Below are 20,000 nucleotides of genomic sequence, written 5' to 3' on the forward strand. Positions count from 1 at the left end.
TCTGTGCAAATAAAACTTGATCCGCTCTGGCCTGTAGTGATGCATAACGCTGACGCCATTTCCTATGTTTCATTAAACTCTGATAGAAACACATTCATCCCAACAACAGCGACAAGTCATGTCACTTCCCTCCTGCTCCCCAAGTCCTCCCGATCATGTTACCTCTTGTTCACCCTATTCATCTCCCTCACAGCAGTTTTCCAAATCCAAACCCCCATCATGATGATTTCATTGTACAAAAACCACGATCGTCTCCTCAACAAACCCCCCCAGTGGTGTAATTTGATACCTACAAGCTCGGAGAATGCACTTCGCACCCAAAGATATTTCTATGCCTCTTCCCCCTCCCAACCCCTTGTACCACCTCCCCCTTAAAAACATATTAAAAAATATACAAATAACAACAACTGCAGATTTTTTTTAAAACTCCACTAGTGCAATCAGACACCTACGGGCTCGAAAAGGGCACTTCGCATCACATGCGCTTTCGTAGTCTAACCCCCCCCCCCCCACCCTCCAATCCCAACCACACCAATGGGACCCATAGGGAGAGTAATTTCCTCTTTGAAGAGTCGGGACGGGCTGGGTCCTAAAAGCATTGAAATACGGGCCGGCTACGGGCTGATGACTTCGTAAAGGCTGTCATCACTGAAACGGGAGACACTGAGAGTGGGGGGGTGAGGGGGGGGGGGGGGGTCCGGGGACACCTTCGGTGGTAACATCCCGCGCCTGTAGACACGCTTCTTTACTGTGTTGCTGTCGATGATGACTATTTTCTAGTCAGGTGGAGTTCTTGGGCGGTGGGGGGGGGGGGGGAGAGAGAGAGGAGAGGAGGGAGGGGGGGGGAGGGGGAGAGAGAGAGAGAGAGAGAGAGAGAGAGAGAGAGGGGGGGGAAGAGAGAGAGAGAGAGAGAGAGAGAGAGAGAGAGAGAAAGGGGAGAGAGAGAGAGAGAGAGAGGGGGAGAGAGAGAGAGAGAAAGGGGAGAGAAAGGGTGAGAGAGAGAGAGAGAGAGAGAGATTCTGTCTGACTGTGTCATATTGTGTGTATGCGTGTATGTGTGTGTGTGTGTGTGTGTGTGTGTGTGTGTGTTTGTGAGTGCATTTGTCTGTCTGTCTGCCTGTCTATTTGTCTTGTTTGTCTGCCTGTCTGTTCATCCTAGTGCATTTGTGAGTGTGCCCTTGCGCACACGCATTCTTCTACACCCGCCCGGATCAGCACCTGATATAACCAGCTTGTTTATCTTCGCTCCCCCACGCGTGTGTATAATTGAAAATCCCACCATGTGTTCGTCAGATGCGTGATTAACTCAGACAAATCATGTGTCCATCAGACTGGTAATAATAACGACAGTCAACGTGTGCAGCCAAGCGTAACCACGCACAACAATGTCACAAATGAGATAATTCCTGCCAGCTCTCCTCGTAATGTTTTGAAAAGATTTTTTTTTAAATTTCTGTTTTATAGCACACGGTCTCTTCGTATGATGGTGTAATTATGGGATGGGAAAGCTACTGTGAAAATCATTACCAGAGGATTTGCTTAATGTTCTTTTGGAGTTCCATATTCGTTCCTCGTGTTCTACGAAGAAATAAGCAAAATAACAAGCAGGCAAGCAAACAAGCACACACACTAACAAACAAACAAAATGTATAAACTCAACTCGTCATGAAAGGCAAGCCTTTAACATGGATGGTGCAGTTGTCAAAATGGACACATAAACACAGAGACATTTCTTCTTTTTCTTTTGTGTGTGTGTGGTGTGTGTGTGTGTGTGTGTGTGTGTGTGGTGTGTGTGTGTGTGTGTGTGTGGCCGTGTGTGTGTGTGGTGTGTGTGTGTGTGTGGTGTGTGTGTGTGTGGTGGTGTATATTTGTGTGTGTGTGTGTGTGTGTGTGGTGTGTGTGTGTGTGTGTGTGTGTGTGTGTGTGTGGTGTGTGTGTGTGTATGGTGTGTGTGTGTGTGGTGGTGTGTGTGTGTGTGTGTGGTGTGTGTGTGTGTGTGGCCGTGTGTGTGTGTGGTGTGTGTGTGTGTGTGGTGTGTGTGTGTGTGCGTGGTGTGTGTGCGTGTGGTGTGTGTGTGTGTGTGTGTGGTGTGTGTGTGTGTGTGTGTGTGGTGTGTGTGTGTGTTTTCTTTCTTTATTTATTTGGTGTTTAACGTTGTTTTCAACCACGAAGGTTATATCACGACGGGGAAAGGGGGGAGATGGGATAGAGCCACTTGTCAATTGTTTCTTGATCACAAAAGCACTAATCAAACATTTGCTCCACTGTGTGTGTGTGTGTGTGTGTGTGTGTGTGTGTGTGTGTGTGTGTGTGTGTGTGTGTGGTGTGTGTGTGGTGTGTATGTGTGCAATAATATGTCAAGATGGCGCAAAGAATAACCACAATCAGTTATCAACACTCTTTCAAAATAAAACGATTTCAGAGGAACACGGTAACAAAGAGAGTGCACACAGGCTGATACCGACGTAAGAAGAAGAATGCACTACATGAACTTTTCCAAATTTTTGAAAGAAAAGCACCCAAAGTTAATAAAAAAAAAGAAAAAAAAAAAGAAAAAGAAAAAGGAAAGTATGTTTTAAAGGGAGGGAACGTCGATTCCAATCTTACTCAATCTACTCTGCGTTCAAATTGGCCATGTCTCTGCATTATAAAATCGAATCCAATCTTACTGTATCAGCCCGTCTAGCGGAGACTCAGCACGCACGCAGTGTCTTTCTCGAAATATTTCTCCGAATGTATTACAGTGACACATTCTTTATCATAATTCAAAATACAGCTGATGATTTGTTTTATTAACAAATGAAACTACCTGCTTCACCACAACCGTTAACTCGACGTTTTTAGACTTTAACACGCGCAATGACTGAATTATGAAAGAAATCACTCAGACTTGTGAGATCAGATTATCAATACAAAATAAATATGTGCTATATATATGATAGCTGGTGGTAATGGAATTATGAAATATATTTCCAAGTCTCTCTACGAGCTAAAGAAATCTAAGCTAAAGTAATCTACAAAAAAACCTTTTTTTTCTCTATAATTTTCAGTTTTCTAAAAGCTGAATTGTTTGGATGCTAAACTTCGCGGAAACACCTGTCCTGAAACAGAAGCCGGATGTTTCTCCAGGAATCCCCAGGTAGTTTATTTACCTGAACATCTTCACCCGTAGCCAACTTGCTACAGGCTAATTCGCGGAATGCACTGTTGCTGTTTTCTTTTCTCCGTGAGCGTGTTGAAAACATATGTTCTGAAACTGTGGAGCAGGAATGAGTCTGGGAGTATTATCTAAACAGCTTGTTTTGGAAACTATCTATTGGCACCTGTTACTACTTTTATTCTCAGTTTCAAAGCTGTTTGTTTTGTTTGTTTGTTTGCTTAACGCCCAGCCGACCACGAAGGGCCATATCAGGGCGGTGCTGCTTTGACATATAACGTGCGCCACACACAAGACAGAAGTCGCAGCACAGGCTTCATGTCTCACCCAGTCACATTATTCTGACACCGGACCAACCAGTCCCAGCACTAACCCCATAATGCCAGACGCCAGGCGGAGCAGCCACTAGATTGCCAATTTTAAAGTCTTAGGTATGACCAGGCCGGGGCTCGAACCCACAACCTCCCGATCACGGGGCGGACGCCTTACCACCAGGCCAACCGTGCCGGTCCTTCAAAGCTGTTGCGGAGTGGGGAAATAATACAGAGCTATATTGCTTCCATGGCTGGAACATCAACAAAAGTTGATACCACGTTTTTTAATACATAAAACGTCTACATGCAACAGATCATTTGAAAAACTGAACTGAAAACCGTTAATTGTTATTAGGTTTAAATCTGTCCTGCTTTCCCCTCAGTTTAAATTGTCAGGAAAAGAAAGTGATATTTCAACCGAAATTGTATGTACATAGCGGTTTTTAAATACGCATGTAATTCCTGTGGATATTCTCCACGTAATTGTGTTGCTTATACAGTGTATTGTTATCCCCTTCACCCCCATCAGCCTTTATTTAAAGGTACTTTCTTTTTCATGTGAACCACCATGTCAGCCAACTTACACAGATCTATCCAAGTTTTAACGTGGAATATGAACGTAGTTCAACTTGAAAACAAGCCAACATTTAATCTAACGGCCTAGCTATTTTCTGCGCAGAACAGGAATGGTCTGTTGAATTATCTCATAACTGCAGACACCCGTGTCAACATGCAAAATTAATTCAGCAAAGAATTGCTACTTTGCTCAGCACACAGCCTGGCTGTTGGGTTTCGGTATGTGTTCAAGTGTAAGGATGTTCACACTCCGTGCACAAGCCTGGACAGGTCTGTGATGTTTGACATGATCGTTCTCACGGGACACAATGTATGTTTGATTAATTTCGCCGTCACCAGCCTAATTTTTTTTACCACCATTCTTGTTTGGTCTCATCTCCCAGCAAATATTTATCATAACCATCTCCAACATTTGTCCACCCACATCCGCGAATAACCTAAAACACGCAGACGAATAATTCTCACACCAAACCGAAACGTCCTCACAGGGAAGACAGAACTATTCTCTCTTCCCATGAACCCCCAAAAAAGGGACCAATCGCAAGCCGCATGCAGATTGGCCTATGCAAATTATTGGCGGTGAAACAAGAAACTCCCGATTGCATTCCGTGCACATGAAAACAACGGGCGCCTAGAACGCCAGGTCAAATCGATCGAGCAAACTGTTGATTGTGAGAAGAAACGACCGAACTACTTGAAGCAAGAGAGGCCTGGAAAACAGAAGGTTGCGTGCAAACGTGTTGAAAGTTTTGAGGCCACGGATATTTATGTAAATTTAAGGAGTGCATAGCGTGTAAATTATGAGAGAACCTCGATCGAGACCTAAAGTTCAACATGACCTTGTGGCAACTTAAACGTTACAGTCATAATCAGAATCGAATGTAAATAAATAATTAAATAAATAAATAATTAAATAAATTAATTAATTGATCATATTATACTTATTACATATAAATAATTACACTTGTTACAATCAGCACAAAACAAAGAAATTAAGTAAATAAATTAATCTTTACATTACTATTGCATTTTTCATGTCATCTAAAAAGAAAAAGTTATTTAAACTCAAACCAGTTTCAACCCCTTACACATTTAATAAATTCGAACAGAAATACCATGCCCTTGTCAAATACGTCAAATGAAAGATTAAGACATCTTGTATGCTTTACTAAAGACCTTGGGTGGCAAGCTCCTAAACTTATCGTTAGACTAATTTGCATATGCATCCACTTGGTTGGCTGTCAGCCCCACCTGGACATGAGTTCAAAATACGAGACTACTTGACTCGCACAAAGGCTACTCGGTACAAATACGTGTACTACATTGACATTAGATTGAACAGCGGGCAGTTACATCATTCTGACCAATCTATATTCTGCCTAGTGTCAAGGTCGCGGGACTTCAGCTCAACTATTTCAATATCGCAGCCAACGAAAGTCTGTCAATGAGATACAACTCGGAGCTGTGTCAACGTCGAGAGCCGTTCATTTAATATCTGGTTTAATGAAACTATGTACGTTGAACAATGAAGTTACGTTAACGTCGGTATGTGTCGCCTGCATATCAGGTTTGTTACTCGTTCATATTTTCTCGCAAATTAATTGCTGCATACAACTTATGTTTCAAGAATGCGGGGAAACACACCACAGGGATAAATAAATGAATGGACAAACAAACACACAGACAAACAAACAAACATCAAAACAAAAATAACAATGAGTAAATAAATTAATGAAAAAAAGAAAGAAATAACAAAGAAATAAAATACAGTAATAAACATGATAGCTGGGTTCAGGTATCTTTCCTCTTCCCATCGATCTATTACAATCTGATAATCATATCAATTACTCCTTCTGTCCTACGAATAACGCTAACAATACTGACTTCAAGCGTTTCGAACAACTGGTCTGAAGTTTAAAACCTGCCTAATTGACATTGTCTTTTTTCAAGTCTTTCCTCATTTTTGTGTGGTATATTTGCCTGTCCACCCTTTCTTCCTCGTCCGTCCGTATGGAGGGGAAGGATATTTGAATATTTCCCGCATAACAAGGTAAAAAAGAACGTGTTTCCCTGGACTGGACTACTAGCAAGATTTATTATTAAAGATTTATGCAGGGATCGGGAGATTCGTCAAAAAATTAAAAAAGCAGACAGTAGTGCTGACAGAGCGGAATCCGCCAACAGTCGCCCTCTTTATAATGTATCTGTTTGAATTATTCCAAAGTCAACGTGTTAAAAAAACCAAAATGGTTCAAAAGTTGCTGTGGCTTAATAAACAGCAACAGCTATTCGTCGTCACGAAATTATCTAAATATTCTACTGGTGTAAGAGTAGACGGAATTCCACGCCGAGTCACAGGGCGAACGTCAATTTTGGGTCATTTAGTGCTTTAACAGTTGGGGGTGGGGTCAAAAGACGGTTGACCGGACATTCCGGGGCACAGGCACTGGGTAGCGGTGGTGGGTGGGTGGGTGTTGTGTTATCTCTTTCCCGAGGCTATTTATACAACAAGTAACAGTTTACTGAAAACAATCCCTGGAACTTGGCCGGATCCTGGGAGGCCTGAGGACTCGGCAGCATTTGTCGGAAACGAAATTTAGCCTAGTAATTTTAAGGCAATCTGATGGCCTTTCCTGGCGCCTAGATGATTAGACAAACCGAATGTAATTAGAACACACCCAAAAATATCATATTATGACAAATTAAGACATGACAAATACAAAGATTACGTGAAATAACATTTCCCATCTAGATGTACATATTTATAACCACACTTAATATAAGCTTAGCTTGTTGTGTGGTCACAAATGTTTATATCGCATAAACATGCCACCTTGTATTTCTTTAATAAAATCTTGTTTAAATCCAAGATTGCTCCTCGAATATTTTCTAAAATCTCCCACCCATTTTGTTTTTCTCTCGCGGAGACAGTTCACCTTCCCCGAAAAAATCGCGGTCCGAGGAGAGTTCTCCAGCCTAAAGTAGGCAAGAGGAATTGTAATCAATTCTAATGGTTTTTGTCTGCATTCATCTACAATATTGGTTTACATTTGTTTATGTGGCTTCTAAGCTCCCTGGGTCAAAAAACGTTTTAACAAAACTTGGAAAACTCAAAAGTGGCATGTGCCTGTGCTCCTGGGTGCCCAGAGTCCAGTGTCCGAGCCACCCGAAGTTGCCTGTCCGGTCGTGGTCACTACAATATGTGCCGCGGGGCAACATTACCACATAATCCCCACTGTCAACAACTCGCCAGGTTCGCACACCGACAACCACCACCCACCACCCTAACCCTGCCATATACACAGCCGGCATGTATACCCACTGATCGAGCTATCTCAGAGCCACTATAACTGGGTCCAATTCGAGCAGCAGACGGTGTTTCGAAATAACTGCGGGTTGGTTTAAACAATGTTTATTCATATTTACATGTTCAGGAAAATTGATGTACATCGACATAGGGTGAAGACAACAACAAGCCTACGGCTTATGGTGGTGTCTTCAAACACATAAAGAACATGGCAGACAAGCCCTTACACAGTAAATAAAAACAATCCGTAAATTTTACTCAAAATATTTACCAAATTTAGGAGAGAAAAGAAAAGACGAAAAGAAAGTGAGAAAACACCAAAGAAAATAAAGTAAACACACATACACATCTAACCAGATGAATGCGTAAAGGATAATAATCGGTGATTAAACAAATCAAGAACAAATATTTGGGGACAAGTATTCAGACCGGGGGAGGGGAGGCTTAAGGGGGGGGGGGAAGGTGGAATAGAGAGAGAGAGAGAGAGAGAGAGATATGAGAGAGAGAGAGAGAGAGAGAGATATGAGAGAGAGAGAGAGAGAGAGAGACAGAGACAGAGACAGAGAGACAGAGAGAATCTGTGTTTGTCTAATTATTTCCAAACCGGCCAGTACGTACGTCTGATGAATTCCTGAACAGCTTTAAATATATTAATATTTTCAAAATGACTTTCGTTCACATCCCCTTCTGATAAAGTAGCAATGTTAATAAAACGATTTGAAGCATATAAATGGTATCCTGGCGATCTTGCAAATAAGTTGGGCATTCAAAAAAATAGTGGTCAACTGTTTCTGCACCAGTGCCGCATTCACATTCACTATCGTTACTTAAATGACGGATAACTAAATGATGTTTCAAATCACTAATCGTTAATCTCAGCTTACAATGTAACATTTCTAGGTCTCGAGTCTCTCCGTAAAAGTGTGCTGGGGGAACAACATCGTCCCTGGCAAGAAAACGTTTTAAATAACTCAGTGAGTCACTTTGTTGGACATATTCTGGTAGTGTGTTCCAAAAGTATGTTGCAGATGAAACAAAGGATGATCGATACAATTCCGTTTTAAATGGTGGCATCTTGCGATTTAGAGGTAGTCGTCTGTGATATGGGTTTGACTCAGATACCAAAGGCGGGAGTCTTAAATTGAAATAATGGGGTGTTTTGTTATTAATCATTTTATGAAACAAAATTAATTTGTGCCTTCGGCGCCTTTCTTTCAACGAGGTAAATCCAGATTCAGCATACAGTTTTGAGTGGCTATAGTGCCTCGCACAGCGCCAATTATTGTTCTAATGGCGTCCAAATGTAAATGTTCAAGTTCTTCTGCTATGGCATTAGTGCAATTATCCCATAGTGTATCAGCATAATCAAACAAAGGCATTATGAAGGTCTTATAAATAATTTCCAGACTTTTCCGACTAAGCCTATATTTGAACGATCTCAAACACGCTACTAGAGGTCTGCATGTCGCAATAATGGATTGAACATGTGCTTCCCATTTACAGTCGTTTTGCAAGACAACACCCAGATGTTTATGAGTAAATGAATCGTGCAGAATTGTGTTATCAAAATTTAAGTCATGAAAAACAGGATTTCTGTTCCTGGTGAAGTTCAATAACTCGGTCTTCACAGGGTTGAATTTGACTTTCCATTAATAGCTGCCCAATCATGTATCTTAACCAGGTCAGAATTCAGAATTTCAGCACGAATATCATCACTTTGAAAACAAAGATACAGGCTTGTATAACTGCGGGTTCGCCTGTTTCGGGTAGAACTGAACAGACGATGTTCGGAATTTACTCTGTCGGGTTTGTATGGGTTGTGAGAGAGTGAATACCCTTGTTTTTAGTGAGGCAAACACTCCACACGTGATTTTTTCAACGTGTTTTAGACACATCCCTTCGCTAGTGATCATGACGGGTCTGTGGATTGTTTGTTTCATTATATAAGCAAGGGTACTCGCTGTCACAACCCATACACACCCGCCAGAGTTATAGGGTACCTCAGGTGTGTTACAGTAATTGTACAGTAATGCTGTTAATTGTGTTGAACGATTGTTTGCTATTGTTGTTAAGATCAGCCACACAAGGAATATTTCTACAGATACGCAAAGTTGTGTTGTTTTAAATTGTAGTGTACGGTATTATGCACCTCACTGTTTGTCAGCATAGCACAGGGATCTTTCTTTCTTTATTTGGTGTTTAACGTCGTTTTCAACCATTCAAGGTTATATCGCGACGGGGAAAGGGGGGAGATGGGATAGAGCCACTTGTTAATTGTTTCTTGTTCACAAAAGCACCAATCAAAAAATTGCTCCAGGGGCCTGCAACGTAGTACAATATATGACCCTACTGGGAGAATGCAAGTTTCCAGTACAAAGGACCCAACATTTCTTACATACTGCTTGACTAAAATCTTTACAAACACCGACCATATTCCACACAAGAAACAGTTAACAAGGGTAAAAGGAGAAACAGAACCGTTAGTCGCCTCTTACGACATGCTGGGTAGCATCGGGTAAATTCTTTCTCGTCCCAACCAATATGGGACTCCCCCTAACCCGCGGGGGGTTAGCATAGGGATTTCTCATAACTTATGCTTGTCACAACAAAAGAAAGCCCATTGCTTGATTTGACTAAAAAAGAAAGTGCCAAAATGGAGCTTGCTAAAGCACATTCTGATTATCATCGGTCCACGCTATCGCTCATGAGACCCGAAGGGAAGGAACTCATTTTACCTGAGTTCAGGATGGCTGAAGCAAACATTTCTAGTTCTTGGCTTCAACTATTTCCCATCGGAATTCGGTTGAGGGGGACAAATATCCCATTGTCTTTTTCTATGAGGCAGAACCCTTAGATGTATCAAGATGATTCTTTTCGTGTCGCCGATTATGGGATCGCTCATTGCAGCGTTGCCTATTGGGGTTACAGGGTGGAATTAGTCGAATTCGACCCCTTCAATTTACAACTTTACACACAGCATGTACACCTAACACTGTAACAGTACCGAGGAAAGGCGGTGAGATTACGGGACAGATTGGGACTTACTTCCCACCCCGTCCGTTTTTGATTGAGCCGTTAAACGCCACCTATTTGAATTGTTCACCATTTGAATCAAGGGTTCAAGAATCTTGGGTTCATTTTGGTAAGGAACTGGGGGTTGTAGTGTCTCAAAGGGTTTAGGTTGAGTGGCCCTATACTCACAAAGCATGCACACACCGAGACTATCACGTTTGATTTGCATATTATATGTCTCAAGCCAAGTCCAAAACTGGAATGTGCTGGACGGAGAATCGTCAGTCAATACAGATAACATGTACACATTTTTTCATCATTTTTTAAAACTAGAAGTCCGTGTAAAGATAGATATTTATTGTGTCTCTCCTTCTTGTGATCTTTTTGCTGATAGCACACTGTAAGCAAAGTCATAAGTTACTTGAACTTGAAGGAAAATCAGGTTACAGTTTATCAACGACAAAGCAGCTACCAAACAAAGAACGTCTATGGGGGAAGAGGAGGGGATGGAAATGGGGGTACGCGAAACAAGAATGTGTCACATTCCGGCAAGCAGAAAAAAATCGGATTCCGACACTGAGGTTCTGCTTCGCGATGACAACCGAAAGCACCGCGATACTCCACAAAACAGAAGGAAATACCCTAACACCCAGGTTTTGCTTCGTAATGACAGCCAAAGTAGCACTTTATTTCACTCATCTTCCTCGCAGCAGCACCTTTCGCCAAGGCCCCACAAATCCTACCGCTCCATTACTGAGATGTTTCAAACAGATAACGTCGTCAGAAACGCAAGAAGAGAACAGTCAAGACGGTGTCAAAAAGCCGATATTTCCAAAGTGTCTCTGGTTAAGAGAGAGAGAGATAGAGAGAGAGAGAGTGAGAGAGAGAGAGAGACAGAGACAGAGAAACAGAGAGAGAGAGACAGACAGACGGACTGACAGTTAGGTAGACAGACACAGACAGACAGACAGACAGAGACGGAAACGATTAGAGAGAGAGAGAAAGCACAGGGAGATAGAGATAGAGATATAGATAGAGAGAGAGAGGGAGAGAGAGACAAACAAACGAAGAGAGAGAGGGAGAGAGAGAGAGAGAGAGAGAGAGAGCACATGGAGATAGAGATAGAGATAGAGAGAGAGAGGGGGAGAGAGACAAACAAACAAGAGAGTGAGAAAGAAAGAGAGAGAGAGAGAGAGAGAGAGAGAGAGAGAGAGAGAGAGAGAGAGAGAGAGAGAGAGAGAGAGAGAGAGAGAGAGATAGATATGGGGGACAGGGAGGAAGACAGACTTACGGACAGACAGAAAAACAGACAGACAAAAAGAAAGAATAGACACAATAAGATAGAATGATCGTGATGCGAGAGGGGTAACAGCACAATGCGCTAATCCTCTGTCACTCAGTCGAACGTCTTCCAACTCTTGCAGATATATCCTCTGCTTTTGTCAAAATATCACGGCCCATGAAACAAGATCGCTTGTTTTACGGGGAGGGATGGGGTTGCCCCTGAGATTTCTGTTTTCTTAGCTCATTGTTCAAGCTTTTTTTTGTTATCTCCCTTTTCCGAGATGTTAAGGTATTCTAGAAGGAGCAGGCTAGAAAGAGTCAGTGGGGTCGGAAGTTATATATTTGAAATGATGTACGATGTATTGTTATGTGTTGAATTCGGATACTACAGCTTAGAACTCTTTTCATTCGCGATCGTGGGGTGTTTTTTCCATGTACTATCGTTTGTTTTGTTTGCTTATATATATGTCGTTCAACAATTTCAGAAATGTAGCTTGAAGCTTCCATCCCCTATAAATATACTCTTACATACTTTTGTTGTTATAATTGTTGCAATCAAGTGTTAATAATACGTCTCACTGGTTAACATGATTCATTTCAAGCCATTAAACAAACGCATTTCGAGATTCCAAATTCCTCATAAATTATAACCGAGGCTACACTGGCAAGGATAAAAAGAAGCAACATCGATTGTGTTCATTTTAAACAGTTACAACATTAATTATGTTTCACTGCACAATCTGGGCCAGGAACGGATGTTTCTTTACAGTAAGCAATACTAACTGCATCAGCCTAAACTCACATAAGTAAACCGTACTGTATAAAAACAACGGCAACATATTTGTTCAGCATCATCGGGCATGCGTGTAACGACCAATAAGTATGTGTTGGCATGACCAGCAGAAGGAAAACATTCGATCGAAACCCACGAACGTGTTGAATGCACTGCTAATTGATTGGCCTCCATGAGTTCTTCCGCCCTCCAGTCACCCTTTTAGTTACTTATTTCCACTCTTACAGATAGTGTTGGCCGTTTTACCCGGTAAGCAAACTAGCAGTATACACTCAAGCTGACTTGAGGCGCGGAAGCTTGAGTGTATACTGCTAGTTTTAGTGAATGTATTTTTATACTTATGCTGTCCAGTGTTGTTTTAAATCAATGCTGTTGATCTGTGTGTTGATGCGTGTGTTGGTGTAAATTCTTTCTTTATTTGGTGTTTAACGTCGTTTTCAACCACGAAGGTTATATCGCGACGGGGTTGGTGTAAATGGCTGGATTGAAATGTTTCTTAACCGCAATGTCATCACAAATTCCCAACCTTGGGCAATTAAAGATTCTGTATTCTGTATTCTAAGATGTTACAATTCGGTATGGCCTGTGGACGGGACGGACTCTGTATACCGGTAACGTCTGAAAACCTTCACACAAAAACTATTGACACTGTACCGGAGACAGAAAAAATGACGACTTTCTTTTGCTACCAGCTTTCACTTCAGCCAGTCTTCATGTAAGCTGAATGTTTTTAGTCTGAAAGTGAACATGTATGCTCTCTCGAGAGGCAACACACTGGTGAATTACTTGCAACTCTCTTTGGCATTCACATCAATGTCTTGTTCGAAATAAAAGGGTCATTGCTACGACTGTATTGTGGACATTCAAAAATAAGTCATCACAGCATTAATTGCAAATATTTGTGAATGTTGTGTCTCTTGTTTCTCTACGTTACAGGCCGTTAGGTCGAGGTTCTTGTGAATGTTGTGTCTCTTGTTTCTCTACGTTACAGGCCGTTAGGTCGAGGGTCTTGTGAATGTTGTGTCTCTTGTTTCTCTACGTTACAGGCCGTTAGGTCGAGGTTCTTGTGAATGTTGTGTCTCTTGTTTCTCTACGTTACAGGCCGTTAGGTCGAGGTTCTTGTGAATGTTGTGTCTCTTGTTTCTCTACGTTACAGGCCGTTAGGTCGAGTGAATGTTGTGTCTCTTGTTTCTCTACGTTACAGGCCGTTAGGTCGAGGGTCTTGTGAATGTTGTGTCTCTTGTTTCTCTACGTTACAGGCCGTTAGGTCGAGGTTCTTGTGAATGTTGTGTCTCTTGTTTCTCTACGTTACAGGCCGTTAGGTCGAGGGTCTTGTGAATGTTGTGTCTCTTGTTTCTCTACGTTACAGGCCGTTAGGTCGAGGGTCTTGTGAATGTTGTGTCTCTTGTTTCTCTACGTTACAGGCCGTTAGGTCGAGGGTCTTGGGATATAGCTCAGTTGGTAGCGCGCTGGATTTGTATTCAGTTGGCCGCTGTCAGCGTGAGTTCGATCCCAGGTTCGGCGGAAATTTATTTCACAGAGTCAACTTTGTGTGCAGACTCTCTTCGGTGTCCGAACCTCCCCCCGTGTACACTACATTGGGTGTGCACGTTAAAGATCCCACGATTGACAAAGGGGTCTTTCCTGGCAAAATTGCTTAGGCACAGTTAATAATTGTCTACCTATACCCGTGTGACTTGGAATAATAGGCCGTGAAAGGTAAATATGCGCCGAAATGGCTGCAATCTACTGGCCGTATAAAATTTCATCTCACACGGCATCACTGCAGAGCGCCTAGAACTGTACCCACGGAATATGCGCGATATAAGCGTCATTGATTGATTGTGTCTGCTGTGTCTCTTGTTTCTCTACGTTACAGACCGTTAGGTCGAGGGTCTTGTGAATGTTTCGTTTTGTCCTGAGTAAATCGTCCCAAAAATTGAACCTTTATTTTTTTTGTGGATTTTAAGTTCTAATGATTTTGTTTAATGTTTTCACATGTCATTTCATAGCATGTTATGTGATATGCACCATGTATGTATGTCTCGTTCGAAATTAAACTATGGTCTGTGTCTATGTTCTGTGTCTTGTGTTTCTATGTTAAACGATATGCGTGTGGAGTATGTGTCAGCGTGTGCGTCATTGGTGAGAGAGCAGACCCCTTTTGGCTGTACGAATTTACCAGACACCACAGAACTCACACTTCGCAAAATACCGTTAAAATTACCAGTGCAAGAGTGGAATACCAGGGTCTTCTTCTTCTGTCTCTGTCATTGACACCTCTCTGTTCAACTTTTATGGAGTGTAGTGTGTTATTCTCATACGTTTTTGTTTCTGATGTCTCTTTCCCTGTCTGAGCTGTTTTCTCGTTGTTCTCTCTCTCTCTCTCTCTCGCTCTCTCTCTCTCTCTCTTTCTCTCTCTCTCTGAGTCTCTTTCTCTCTCTCTTAATCTCTCTCTCTCTCTCTCTCTCCCTCCCCCTCTCTCTCCCTTGTAGGAATACTGGTAATATAGGCCTATACATTCATAAAGCTTTAAATGTTCGCACAGTCTCAAATAGATACGGTTTGTGTGTGTGTGCTTGTTTTGCCAAAGACTTCAAGTTACTCATTGTTTGTCGAAGTGATCACAGTAGTTTGATAGGCCAGAAGTTTCGCATTACACACACTCTCTCTCTCCCTCTCCCCTCTCTCTCTCTCTCTCTCTCTCTCTCTCTCTCTCTCTCTCTCTCTCTCTCTCTCTCTCTCTCTCTCTCTCTCTCTCTCTAGCTTCTAATTTCCACTCTTACATTATTATTAGTGTTGGCCGTTTTACCCGATAAGATGTTCAAATTCGGTACGGACACTATACCCCCTCTCTCCCTCCCCCCTCTTTCTCTCCCCCCTTTCTCTCTCTCTTTCTCTCTCCACACACACATCTCTCCTCTCTTCTTTTTCTATTACTCTTATCTAGTAACAGTCGACCAGGCATTCTCCCTCTGTCACGTCTCAGTCAGAGTCATACTCACAACCATTCAGCAGTACGTTCTTTACGTTCTTTTACTACCCCGCCAGTTTAACAGCTCAAAGCTTCCATTGACAATCAGCAAAAGCGAGAAGAAGAGAACGCTCGCAGGGGACCGGATAAAGCCCGTCTCCAAGGCAACCAAGGACTCAAGTCTTTTAGAAACGGACACAGAAAGCGAACAAGAGGGGGGCAAGGGAGGGTGTGGGGGCCGCGCGTTGTGGCTGCCTCTGTTGACACAGGCCGGGCTGCGACAAAATGTTTTGATAGTTGAGTTTGCCGCCACCCCAAACCCCTGCTACAACTATAGCCCCCGCTACGGACCCCGAAACTTTTACCTGAAAAACCTGTCTCGATTCGTGTCGTCTGCTATAACGGCTGACTCGCTGCTTTACTGTTAGCGCTGAACCGAGCGACAGCCTTCCCTCACTCAGTCACTGACTTAGAAGTTGTCGAAATGCAGGAAAAACAGGGTTTTATGGCTATAGCTGTATTTTGATACCGACTTGCCTTTAGCTTCCATACCTGGAGTATTATATTACACCTGTCATTTAATGTTTTGAGCAAAGACACTTAGACATTTAGCCGGGTGACAATTTAGCCGTTGATTCAGTGTAATTGGTTTCACTACACCCACTCGTCGTCTGCTACTTGGTGAAACATAACACATAACCCCATCATCCTATGGCTTGTTTATATCAGCGATCGGTTTGTATCAACACTGTCAGTGCCATGAATTGAAATTTGTTTGAGACGTGACAGCGAGCAAGACCTTGTGCCCGAGTTTGTCGTCTGCTGCCTGCTGGGCTAACAGCCCGCTATCAAAGCGTTTACTAATAGAGAGAGCTCTAGCATTGCTCGCTCGCACCATGCTTGGCTGCTCCCAGGGTGACAGACACCGAGACAGAGCAGACGACACACAAAAACAGCGAAAGCATGAATTAAAATTTGCCTGAAGAAGACTGACCTGTCATCGTAGGCAAAGTCTGCGCTGAGGGTGTTGAGATAGAGAACCAGGCTGACCCCCGCCGACACCAAACAGCTAAGATCCATCGTTCTCGCTTCTATCTGCCGTGGCTGCCATGTCTAGAAATGTGTAAACCTTCGATCGATCTGCCTGCGCATGCGCTCGGGGAAAGCCGGTGCACGCGGCGAGATCAGCGGAGGGCGGAGCTTGCGGCTCGCGTCCGCTCGACACAGGTGGCTGAGATGTTGAAGCTGAACGTTTTTTGATGTTTCTGGAGGGAAAGGAAGCCTCTCCTTGAACGAAAAAGGTAAATTCGACAGCAAGCTGTATAGGCAATGAAGAGATGAGGGGGTGAGAGGTGCGATTTCTCCTCGGATTTCATGATGATCCAGATGCAACCCCCCCTCCCTCCCCCGCCACAAAAAAAAAGCGTTTAGGAGGTACTTGCTTAAGCCAGGGGGGAGGGGGGGGGGTTGCGCAACCCCTATACCCCCCCCCCCCCTAGTCCGGTCCTGATTTGTGATTTGCAAACTGTTGCTAAGCCTTTGGTGTAATGTTTAACAAACTGTCCTAAATTCAGGGAAGGTGTTGCAATCTGCTACTCTTTGTAGACGTGGCCGTACATTAAAAATGGGGTACAATCGTGGTGAAAATCGATAATTTTGACTTTAAAGTTCGATTCATTCCGACACTGAACTTTATTTTCACGCTCAAGGGACATAAGGACATGGCAGACTGTTGATAGAAAGAGAAAGTAATTGAGGACGCTGTTCTGGAATTGTACCCTCAGTGTCGCCCGTAGTCATAACTTCAACTGAGACTCAGAACAAGGTTGATAAACTCACAAAAGTCATCTCGATGCAAAATGATATAACCAAGTTACCAAGTAGAAACCAAATAACCAAGTGAGGCAGAGCACTAATGAATGACCCCCAGAACAAGGGGAAGAAACGTTCTAACAACAGCAGTGATATAAGTAGATTAGGAAAAAAAAATAGTCTGTTTACGGTAACAAAGGCCAAAAAAATAGGGTCGGTAGGTCGGGATTTTTTTTTTCTTAAAAAAAAACATATTTTTAAGTTATTTTCCCAAAAGACAAAGACTTTTTTTTTCTCCCCCAAATGCCAAAACAAAGTCTAGGGTCGCGCGAAAAAATAGGGTCGGTCGGGATACCGTAAACAGACTATTTTTTTTTGCCTTATATAACTCTCAGTAATGGTGTCTTTATTTTACTCAGTTTAGAGTGCTTACTTCCCTTGGCCGGTTTTTGGCCCTCGTCAAAGCTCGAAACGGGTTGTGCTGTCTGCTTCTGTGGTGTGAGACAACTGTCTTGATAATTGTGTATGACATTTTATAACAGTCAAAGACATTTTTGCTCAAATGTTATGCGAGTTCATTAAGGGTGACGTATAGTGAAAGACATCACTTTTGCACATTATTAAACTGAACAACGATCGACATGCTCTTCCTATTAACAATCGTTGTGTGCTGGGCTCTGGTTGCTGACAGCAACCAGAGCGCCCAGACCGTTTTATGTGTGTGATGTGTGTGTGTGTGTGTGTGTGTGTGTGTGTGCGGTGTGTGTGTGTGTGTGTGTGTATGTGTGTGTGTGTGTGAATATTACCAGTTTAAAAATTCCTATTATGCTATTACCGCACCGCAGAAATTGTACCAGACTAGCGATTGCTAAGATCGCTACGTATAGGTGTCGTCAAAGAGAATCGAAGCCGGGTGTGGAACAAAAAGGGGGTAAACCATACTTCTTCTCGGTTCCACGCTTAACAGTTGCCGACGGAGAACACAAAACGGATCGTACAGCACCTGTCGCGCCGGGAACGCAGACTTCGAGCACAGAGAGAACCCAGCACAGCACAAAGTTGACTCTCCTCTCGTCACTCAACACTTTTGATTGGCATGCCTTTTTTCTTCCCTTTCGTTCCCAGACCCTTCCGCCGTGATACTGGCATGCGTATGTGCACAGGTAAAATTTGCATAACAAAGGCACGGCGCTTTGTTGCCAAAAATGTCTGAGATTCAGACTTTTTTGTCATGGGAAATGGAAAGAAAACGAGGAACACTGAGGGTGTTTATAAGGTCGGACCCCGCAGTAGTGTAGTGGTGGTTTTATGCTTAACCGCGTGTGAGCTTGTTAAATCATGTCTGTTGTTTTCATTGCTTGTGAGATTCTGCTATAAAATTAAATGAAGGATGTTATACTAGCGTTTGAAAATGTGCCTGAATGACCATAACAGTTTCAGCAATTTTCCGTAGTTTTAAGCAGTCCTTGGTCGGTGCCACCTTAACCCAACAGTGCCTCACAAGTTTGACACCTTTGCCGAAAATGATGTCCGTATAGGTTTTTGGCAATATTTTTTTAAATTCAGGCGTTTCGCGGACTGTCCACGCAAAACGACATCCTTGTCAAATTCACTTTAATAGGGCCCTATCTCACATCATTTATGATCAAACATCAAAGCATGCTTATGCTGTTTCATACAGAAAAGAGTCCATCAGCAAATTCGAGACAGAATCGTCTTGTAGAAGTTTTGATTTAAACTGCTTAATATAATATTTAATCTCTCGTTGTTGTTGTTGTTGTTGTTGTTGTTGTTGTTGTTGTTGTTGTTGTTGTTGTTGTTGTTGTTGTTGTTGTTGTTGTTGTTCGTTGTCGTTGTTGTTGTTGTTGCTGTTTTAACGGATCTTCTTTTTCTGCTTCTCCTTGTCTCCATAACCAGTACAACAGAAAGAGCTTTTTTGACAAAGCTGTATTCTAAAGGCACCAAAATCTCACATTCCTTTAATCCCGTGTGTCCGGGAAAATGATGAAACCCTGGAAACTTGATGTTTGCACATGCACATTCCTCGTCCCTCTGGGTGGAAAATGAGAATTAATTTTTAAAGCAGACAGAAACATATGCGTGTAGAAGTGATACGCTTTATAATATACGGTATGCGTGCATGCAGAAATGACTTAACACAAAGCTCAGACATGCGTGACGGAGAGTTAATTTTACGGTTCGCTGAACTCAATATGAAAAACTTCCGTTGTGTGATAAAAAGGTTTTGCACAGTTTTCGACAGTTCGTGACTGCACTGATGTTTTGCCTTGATAGAAAAACACAGAATAAATTGGGAATAAAAACCCACATGTCGGTGTACATTTTATATTGGAATAACATTAAATAGAAGAAAAAAAGTCAATCTACATAAGAATTCAACTGAATTAAATGAGAAAGAGAAAATAATAATAAGGGGTAACTGTGGGAATAGGATTAATCATGTTATATGTTATATGTACTACGACTGCAATTTCTCCATGTGAGATAATACAGTTAATTTGATTTGATTTGTATATATGCACAGTTCTCTTTAAAATACACTTTGAACACAGAAGTGTCCCATTTTTGAACACACTTTCTGTAACCGGTTGTGAACACTGTGTGAGATACTATAATATATGATTCTACTTGCAAAAGTAGCACACATAGCACATTTAATAGTGTTAACCATTTGTGCTACTTTTCCAGTAGAATTATATAGTTCGTCACACAGTGTTCACAATTCGGGTCACAAAAAGAGTGTTTAAAAG

General features: G+C 42.3%; 1 protein-coding gene across 1 annotated transcript in view; it reads right to left on the reverse strand.

The window, feature by feature from the left end:
• LOC138962856 (protein O-mannosyl-transferase TMTC2-like) overlaps positions 1–16,539 on the reverse strand; it is a 55,426-nt gene extending 38,887 nt beyond the window's left edge. The window contains exon 1 of the mRNA XM_070334821.1: positions 16,412–16,539. Within this exon, the coding sequence (XP_070190922.1) occupies positions 16,412–16,497 (86 nt within the window). The 5' untranslated portion in view covers positions 16,498–16,539. The remainder of the gene's footprint in view (positions 1–16,411) is intronic.
• Between the last annotated feature and the right edge of the window lie 3,461 nt (positions 16,540–20,000).

The sequence above is a fragment of the Littorina saxatilis genome, linkage group LG3 (assembly GCF_037325665.1).
Source record: "Littorina saxatilis isolate snail1 linkage group LG3, US_GU_Lsax_2.0, whole genome shotgun sequence".
Lineage (NCBI taxonomy): Eukaryota > Metazoa > Mollusca > Gastropoda > Littorinimorpha > Littorinidae > Littorina > Littorina saxatilis.